At 36.8% G+C, this 10,156-nt stretch overlaps 1 protein-coding gene across 1 annotated transcript; it reads right to left on the bottom strand.

Annotated features, from left to right (window-relative positions):
* Positions 1-2,735: 2,735 nt before the first annotated feature.
* On the bottom strand, positions 2,736-9,399 carry LOC138850957 (zinc finger protein 84-like). The gene has a single exon (XM_070082049.1). The coding sequence runs from the start codon at positions 4,276-4,278 to the stop codon at positions 3,235-3,237; it is 1,044 nt and encodes a 347-aa protein (XP_069938150.1). The 5' UTR covers positions 4,279-9,399; the 3' UTR covers positions 2,736-3,234.
* Positions 9,400-10,156: the final 757 nt, after the last annotated feature.

The following is a 10,156-nucleotide window of genomic DNA, read 5'->3' as shown; positions in this document are numbered from 1 at the left end:
TTTCACAAAAAATTAAAAAATATGACAATTTCAAAATAAGGACCAGAATGAACAATGCAGACATTCCTGGCTCTAAAATAAAATTTTCTTTGTTCATCAGTCATGTCTCCAGGCCCTTGTGATATTACTCTTGCTTTCTATTTTGAATTTTTATTCAAACAAAAAATAGAAGATTTACTATCATGCAGAGTACTGCAATACTGTAATAATTGTATAAATAACATCAACCCATTCATGACTGCATATTAGAATAGCTAGTTGGACATTTATTGGACAATGACATCATTTGTTCACTTTTGAACATCGGCAAAAATCACACATTTCCCGTACTTTGAGCTCCATTTCCAGGATCCTTTTATAGTAAAATCAATCAAAATCACCTCTATTTCTATAATATATTTTCCATTCTATCAAATGAGACCAAGAAAATGAGAATACAAGCATAAATATTATACAAAAATAGACCACAAAGTCGGCATTTTAATTAAAAAAACAGTAGGAGGTTTTTTTTCTCATTATACACTGTGTGCTACAGGATTTTTTTATATGGTGCACATTGACCACACAGACCCATTCTCTCACATGTGAGCCTACCAGCTTTCTCCTGCTTGATTTGGAGCCGCTAGAATTTATGAGTATATATACGTCAAACACGGTACCTTGTAAGACGTATATATATGGTCGCAACAGTCAAAGGGTTAAATACACAGCATCTCCGACGCCAGCCTCCACACCATGCTCACCCCCACATGACTCCCCCAGCCACGCTTACTCCGCATACCCAAACACAGTTGGAAAATACCTACCTAGCAGGATTTCTTTATAATTACAGTTAGAGTACTTTACAGTGCCCGCAAATGCACATTATGAATTATAAAATTATTCTTTACAATTATAACATTCATACTATTATGGCACACTTCTCCACTGTATATACATTACAATGTCATGTAGAACCCTGCATAACACCATTACAATGTCATGCAGAACCCTGCATAACAATAAGTGAACCCCATCCCTGGCATACATGTCATTTCTGCCATAGAAGAGGTCCCAGTTGTCAATGAATGTTACCGCATTTTCCTTACAGTATTTGTTCAGCCAGCAATTGACACCAATTTCCCTGGACAACCATTCATTTCCAACTCCTCTCCTTGGCAACATACCACATATGACAGGGTTCCCACCCTTCCTCCTAATTATCTCTATTGCTGACCTATACCTGCTAACCAGGTCCTCCTACATCTGCCAACATTGTTGCCTCCAGCACTGAGACAAATAGGATTGCTCCCATTACCTCTCATGATGTCATCCAGATGGCTAACAATATCCTCCATCCCAGCCCCAGGAAAGCAAACCCTATGTCTCCTACTCCTGTCCTTCAAGCAGAAGGCCCTATCCATGTACCTAACTTGGCTATCCACAACAACAACATTCCCAGTAGTCGACTTATATTTGTCGGGTAGCATAGAGAATGCATTAGATGTATCCACAACAGTTTCCATAGCAGTCTCTTTCTTCTTCATCGTTTCTACCTTTCCATTCATCTGTCCAGCCACTGCCCAGGTTCCCTTCTTGACCTGAGGACTCACAACAGGAGGACTACTATGAATCCTCTTGTTTTCCTCAGTCAATTGCCATATCTCCATCTTCGCCACACTCAATTCTTCCTTAAGCTGTTGGTAAAGTTGCTCGATGGAGTGCATCTTGGTTCAGTCTTTATGCCTTATTTATCTATCACAATTCATCGAATATGACATAATAAACAATATTAATAACATAGAATCATGATATATGTATACTCTAAAATGAATAAAATACATGTATGTCATAATGTATGTGATGAGTAAGTGGTGAAAGTGATGTTGTTGAGTTTATAAAAGCCACTGAGAGAAGCCATACATAGTAGTGGTGGTGGTGAGCCAGCAGCAGAACCCACCACCACCGTTCACACTTAATATACGTAATTTATAAATAAGAAACATTTACATCTTAATTTATAAATAAGAAATATTTACATTTTAATTTAAAAATAAGTAAGTTTATTCAGGTACAGTATACACAAATACATTTACGTACATAGATTATCATACATAGCAGCAAGAGGGAGTTGGCATGTAACTCAAACGTTGAGACGTAACCCCAAGCAAAAAATCGACCCAGGGACAACTCGTATCTCAAACAACTCATACACTGGGACACTCCTAAGTCTAGGTTCCACTATATTATAATCTTTCAAGGTAAGTGTTTGTGTTTTGGTACAAGTGTGGGGGAGGGGCAGAATAATGCTATGACTAGCACTGTAGTTGAAGTGCACATGAGGAAACAAACTTTTATAAATCAAAACTTGCATGAACAGGAAATACAGTGGTACCTCAGGATACGAACAGCTCAAAACACAAACAATTGTGTAAGTGTATTTATGTAGTGCTTTTGTAAGTGTATTTTTGGGGGTCTGAAATGGATTAATATAATTTACATTATTCCTTATAAGAAAAAATTCGTTCGGTATTAGCACTCGAACAGCCTTCTGGAACAAAGTAAGTTCATATCCTGAGGTACCACTGTATAAATTTGAGGGACATGATCATTTACAGAGTTGAAAGACAGAAACAATTATTCTCCTGATAGTTCTTCCACATCTTATTAGATAACGTTATAATGTTTTCAGATCATGGCAAGATTTTACTCACATAATATTTCTGAAGTGCATAAATCAAATTAAAATGAGAAGATTTCTACACTCTTTTATGATTTATTTACTGAATTAGAGGTATGGAAAAACTTTTTTAAATATGTTGAACACTGATCTCTCTCAAGTATGACTTCTCATGTGCCTTAAGATAAGATTTCATTCGGATTTTTAACCTCGGAGGGTTAGCCACCCAGGATAACCCAAGAAAGTCAGTGTGTCATCGAGGACTGTCTAACTTATTTCCATTGGGGTCCTCAATCTTGTCCCCCAGGATGCGACCCACACCAGTCGACTAACACCCAGGTACCCATTTGCTGCTAGGTGAACAGGACAACAGGTGTAAGTAAACATGTCATAATGTTTCCACCCGCCGGGAATCGAACAAGGGCCCTCCATGCGTGAAGTGGGAGCTTTAGCCACCAGGCCACTGGGCCATACTTGATTTTTCATTCAAGTCATTCTGCACACTGATTTTGTTTCTCATCATTATGAATTCTCAAGTGACGAACTAAACTTGATTTCTGACTGAAGTCCTTCAGTCATTCTGAACACTGATATGGTTTCTCTCCAGTATGAGTTCTCATGTGTCTTATTAAATACCTTTTACTAGCAAAGTCTTTCAGACACTCTGCACACTGATACGGTTTCTCTCCAGTATGAGTTCTCATATGAATTACTAGAAGCGATTTTTGATGAAAGTCCTTCAGACATTCTGAACACTGATATGGTTTCTCTCCAGTATGAGTACTCATATGACTTACTAAAAGTGATTTTCGATTAAAGTCCTTCAGACATTCTGAACATTGATATGGTTTCTCTCCAGTATGAGTTCTCATGTGCCTTACTAAATCACTTTTACTAGGAAAGTCTTTCAGACAATATGCACACTGATATGGTTTCTCTCCAGTATGAGTTCTCATATGAGTTAATAAATGTGATTTTTGATTAAAGTCCTTCAGACATTCTGAACATTGATATGGTTTCTCTCCAGTATGAGTTCTCATATGACTTACTAAAAGTGATTTTCGATTAAAGTCCTTCAGACATTCTGGACACTGATATGGTTTCTCTCCAGTATGAGTTCTTATGTGTCTTACTAAATCACTTTTACTAGGAAAGTGTTTCAGACAATGTGCACACTGATATGGTTTCTCTCCTGTATGAGTTCTCATGTGACGAACTAAATTTGATTTATCAGAAAAGTCTCTTTGACATTCTGAACACTGGTATGGTTTCTCTCCAGTATGCATTCTCATGTGTCTTACTAAATCCTTTTCATGATTAAAATCTTTTAGACATTCTGACCACCGATATAGTTCCTTTCCAGAATGAATTATCATATGACTTACTAAAAGTGATTTTTGATTGAAGTCCTTCAGACATTCTGAACACTGATATGGTTTCTCTCCAGTATGAGTTCTCATGTGTGTTACTAAATCCCTTTTAAGAGAAAAGTCTTTTAAACATCCTGAACACTGATATGGTTTCTCTTCAGTATGAGTTCTCATACTTTGAACTAAATTCTTTTTTTGAGAAATCTCTTTTAGACACACTGAAAACCAAATTTTTATTTTGCCCATCATAAATCTTGTCAGAGATACACAGTGAGGTAGTTGTAAGGAAGATTGTTTTAGCAAGTGTGAATGTTGATATAATGTGCCTCCTTTGTTAACCCTTTCACTGTCGAGACCCCTGCTCACAAACTTGCTCTCAGTGTTGAAAAATTAAAAAAAAAAATTATTTTCTCTTATGAAGTGATAAAGAATATTTTCACAATGGTAATGACACCAAAAGTATGAAATTTGATGGAAAACTTACAGAATTATGCTCCCGTGAAGTTAGCAGTCTCGGCGATATTTATGCATTGGCGATTTTGCCAACTTTGAGACCTGTTTTCATCTAATTCCATTGTTCCTGTTGACCAAACTCATAGTTTTTTGCTAGAACTCCATTTGTTCTATTGACTAAGTACAAGAAACCGCCCATTTACCAATTTCAATTACCCAATAAAGTGGTCAGAAATTGGCAGTCTGGCCAATTTCTCACAAATTTCAAAAGATACCAATTTCAAAATACGGTCCAGAATAAACAATACAGACATTAATTTTTTATTCATACAAAAAATAGATTTACTATTATGCAGACTACTGCATTATTGCAATAATTGTATAATTAATGCCAACCGATTCATGATTGCACATTATACTGGCCACTTGGACACATATTGGATGGTGACGTCATTTGTTTACTCTTGAATATCAGCAAAAATCGAACATTTTCGCTACATTGAGCTCAATTTCAAGGTACTTTTCATCATGAAACCAATCAAAATCATCTCTATTTCTGTAACATATCTTCCATTCTATCAAATGCAACCAAGAAAACGAGAATATAACCATCAATGCCACATGAAAATCCACCTCAAAGTCAGCGTTTTAAACCAAAAACATGGTCAGAGTTTTTTTCTCACGCACTGCGTCCTGAAGGATCTCTTTTATACTGCACACATAACCATGCAGACCCATTCTCTCACATGTAGGTCTACTAGCTTTCTCCAGTTAGATTTGAAGCTGCTAGAATTCTGGAGTATTAGTACATCATTAACCTTGGCTGGTAAGCTGTACCAATACATCACCATTAGTGAAAGGGTTAACAATTGTACACTGTGATGCTTCAACACATTGTTTTTACTGTGAATGTTAATTTAGTGTGTCTTACATAAACTGTACATTGTGTTGCTTCAACACATTTGTTTTCATGTGAATGTTGATTTAGTTGGTCTCCTTCATGAACAATTGTACATAGTGTTGCGTCAACACATTGTTTTTTAAGTAATTTAGAGACAGTAAATGATAATATTCTTACATTAATTAAATTACTTAAGTAGAATATTTTATTACACTGAAAAAAATATTTGTAATATTTTATTATAAATATAACAAGCACTAAACCTGTGAAAGTAATACAGTGTCCGAGGAATATGAAGGAAGACACTAAGAGATATTTCAGGGTTTATGACACATTAACCTTATGGCACTGTTGTTGGCACTGTAAATGTTATATTACCAAAACTGTTGTTACAGTGTTGTGACTATTAACATTATAATTATTGTTGTCACTATTATAAACATTGTTGTGTCATTATATTAATACTGGTGTTGTCACTGTATTAACACTGTAATGTCACTGAATTAATACTGTAGTGTTGTCCCTGTATTTACACTAAAGTGTTGTCACTGAGTTAATATCATTGTAGTTTTGTGTTGTCACTTATTATTAACACCGTAGGCAATATTGTCACTCTATAATCAAATGTAATTAGTGTTGTCACTGTATTATTCACTATAGTTATTGTCACCATTATTAACAATGTAGTTAGTGTTGCCATAATATTACCATCATTGTATTTAGTGCTGTAGCTTTATATTAATAACAGAATTTACAGGACGCTGTTAACACTGATATTGGCACTACAAGTGCCATCATGACCTGCATTACTGATACTGCAAGTGTCAGGAAGATCTGCAGTACTGATACTACATGTGCCAACCTCTTGACCCAAGTTAACATGTAATACTGACACTACAAGTTACTGTTTCTTGGCTTCTTCTTCCACAATAACCTAAAGTAAGGACAGAATGACCTGCAGTGCAGAGACTACAAATACCAGTTTCTTGTACCAGGATGAAATGCAGTACTGATACTACACATACCAGCCTCTTGTACCAGGATGAACTGCATCATTCACACTACAAGTGCCAGTCTCTTGTACCAGGATGACCTGCAATATTGACACTACAAATGCCATTTTTTGGTGCCAGGCTCACCTGAAAAAAAAATTATATATATTTTTTTAACACAACCATTTTCCACCAAGGCAAGGTGATCCTACAGAGGTGTGCCTTCACTACAGTTAAAGAATTGCAACATATCAATACCAATCCTTCAGAGCACAGGCATTGTACCTCCCATCTCCAGGACTCAAGTCCAGTCTGTCGGTTTCCCTAAATCCCTTCATAAATGTTACCTTGCTCACATTCCAGCAACATTTCAAGTCATAAAAAACATTTGCCTCTACTAGCTCCTAACATGCTCATGCGTGCTTGCTGAAAGTGCAAACCCCTCATGCACAAAACCTCCTTTACCCCTCCCTCTAACCTTTCCTAGGCCAACCCTTACCCCACCTTTCTTTAATTACAGATTTATACATTCTCGAAGTCATTCTATTTCATTTCATTCTCTCTCAATGTCCGAACCACCTCAATAACCCACTTTTAGAAACTTTGCACCTCCTCCTAATTTCTAAACTACAAATTCTCTAAATTATATTCACACTGCACACTGCCCTCAAGACACATATCCACTGCCTCCAGTCTTCTCAATGTTGCGACATTCACCACCCGTACTTCACACCCACATAAGAGCGTTGGTATATCTATACTTTCATGAATTCCCATCTTGAAATCCATGGATAATGTTCTTTGTCTCCACAGACTAGTCAGTGCACCACTCACCTTTTTCCCCTCATCAGTTCAATGATTCACCTCATCTTTTATAGACCAATCTACTGACTAGACCACTACCAAACATCTGAATACTTTCACTCCTTCCTTCCAATCTGATATCCAATCTTTCATTAGCTAAATTTTTTATCCTCAACACCTTACTCTTTTGCATGTTCACTTTCAATTCCTTCTTTTACATACCTACCAATTTCATCTACCAACCTCTGCAGTTTCACTTCTGAATCTAACAAAAGCACAGTGTCATCAGCAAAAAGCAACTGTGAGAACTCCCACTTTGTGTTACAGTTGACCATCATCTAGCCATTTCAGAGTCGAGAGGCACTCTCCCAAATTCATTCTCAGGTTTGAAAATTTTTGGAAAAAAAAAAAAAAAAATTCTTATGAAATGATAGTATGAAATTTGATGAAAAACTTATGGAATTATGCTCTTGCAAAGTTTTCGGAAACAACAATATTTAGGCATTGGTGATTTTGCCACTTTGAGCCCTATTTTTGGCCAATTCCAATGTTTCAGTCTACTAAAATCATAGCTATTTCACTAGAATTCCATTTGTTCTATCATTTGAGTACAAGAAACCGCCCATTTACTGATTTCAACTACCCAACAGAACGGTCAGAATTTGGCAATTTGCCAATTTCACACAAATTTCAAAAGATGCCAATTTCAAAATAGGATCCTGAATAAGCAAGACAGACTTTCCTGGCACTAAAATAACATTTTATCTGTTCATTAGTCACATCTCTAGGCCCCTCTTACATTACTTTTGCTTTCCATTTTGAATTTTTATTCTAACAAAAAAAAGATTTACTGTTATGTATACTACTGCATTATTGTAAAAATGGTATAAATAATATCAGTGCACTTGTGCAAGAGTATTAGACTCACCAGCTGACATGTATTGGATGCATGGTGTGATTTGTTTACTTTTCAACATCGGCAATAATCAAACATTATCGCTACTTTGCGCTCAATTTCAAGGTACTTGTCATCATGAAACCAATCAAGTTATCTCTATTTCTGTAATATATCTTCCATTCTATCAAATGAAACCAAGAAAACGAAAATACAACCATAAACACCATACAAAAATTGACTGCAAATTTGCTGTTTTAAACCAAAAACGCGATCTTTTTTTTTCTCATTATGCACTGTGTGCTGCAGGATTTTTTTCATACTGCCCACACTGACCATGCAGACCCATTCTTTCACATCTAGGCCTACCAGCCTTTTCCCGCTTGATTTGAGGGTGCTAGAATTTACGTGTACTAGTAAAAAGTGAATTGTACAGGGAATATGTAAATGTAGATCATTGTTGTGATGTACTGTGTTGTTTTTCCTGCTTAAGATTACAAATGCAACAGGAAATAATAGCATTTCTTACCTTAAATTGTGGGTGCTGGTGTTTGTGGATGATTGTGGAGAGTGGAGAGTTATGCTGTGACTCTACTGGGCTGAGGTGGATTTTAGAGGTTCTGGTCAATGGTTGTACTCGAGCGAGCATAAATTCTATAATGGATTTCTCTTCTATTTTACTCTGCAGTACATTATACAACTGACAGTAAGGCATCAGCTGCTCTAGACACTGTTTCAAGGTCCTCTTCAGTGAAAAAGTCTAACTTAAAGTCAGTCAGTAAATCAGTCAGTAAGTCAGTCAGTCAAATCAGTAAGTCAGTCAGTCAGTATGTTGTGGTCAGAGGTCATGTGTGGTCACTGTCCTAAGCTGTCTGCATATTAGCATGGGGTGTTACTGAGCACCATGGCCTGCTGAAGTGTTTTGGAATCTCAGGTTAAAGTGTTGAAGAAGGAGGTTCTACTTCTTCAGAAGGAAAACAGGAGGCTGAAGCTTTGCCTAGATGGGTTAGAGATGGTGGGAGCTGGTGAGGAAGAGGATACCAGCAGTGAGCTAAACAGTGGTAGCCGCTTTAAGTGGCAAGTGGTTCACAGTTCAGGAAGAAAGAAGATAAAGAAGGTTAATAGAGAAGATGTGAAGGTAGGAAATCAATTTTCTGTTTTGCAGGACAAGTGTACTTTGGTGGTTAGTGAGGTTAAAGGTACCTCTGACTCCCCTAATAATCAAGGTAAGAATATTCTGATTGTAGGAGATTTTCAGGTAAGATATATGGACCGTACTTTCTGTAAAGTAAAAGGACACAAGTGCAACTAATGTGACATTTTATTGTGGCAATGTTTCGCTCTCCAAGACCTTTGTCAAGCCATTACAAACAATACATGGACACAGAGGGTATATATGGGCTCAGAGTGAGGTGCAATACTAGTGGTAGTAGTAGTAGTAGTAATACAATATGGTAGAGCAATTAATTCGTACATGAGTAAAAGGATATAAAAGCTATTACTTGGGTAACATAAAAATAGGATGGACAAATATAGACTGGATAGAGGCAGCCTGTTTCAGTGTTTACTCTCTGTAATGTGCATTGTGTAGTATAACAGGAGAGACTATGTGATGGCAGGGTTTACTGTTTTCAGGAGGATTCTTGCTAAGACTTCAGAGATGGTGAAGCTGCCGTTGTTTTGTTTAATTGTACTCGAAACAGCGATCAGTGCTGATTCAAATACAATTAAACAAAACAACGGCAGCTTCACCATCTCTGAAGTCTTAGCAAGAATCCTCCTGAAAACAGTAAACCCTGCCATCACACAGTCTCTCCTGTTATACTACACAATGCACATTACAGAGAGTAAACACCGAAACAGGCTGCCTCTATCCAGTCTATATTTGTCCAACCTATTTTTATGTTACCCAAGTAATAGCTTTTATATCCTTTTACTCATGTACGAATTAATTGCTCTACCATATTGTATTACTACTACTACAACTTATGTCACTACTACTACTACTACTACCACTAGTATTGCACCTCACTCTGAGCCCATATATACCCTCTGTGTCCATGCATTGTTTGTAATGGATTG

Source organism: Cherax quadricarinatus, unplaced genomic scaffold, assembly GCF_038502225.1.
Source record: "Cherax quadricarinatus isolate ZL_2023a unplaced genomic scaffold, ASM3850222v1 Contig6463, whole genome shotgun sequence".
NCBI lineage: Eukaryota > Metazoa > Arthropoda > Malacostraca > Decapoda > Parastacidae > Cherax > Cherax quadricarinatus.
The sequence above is the reverse complement of the archived record's forward strand: the minus strand, read 5'-3'. Positions and strand labels throughout refer to the sequence as shown.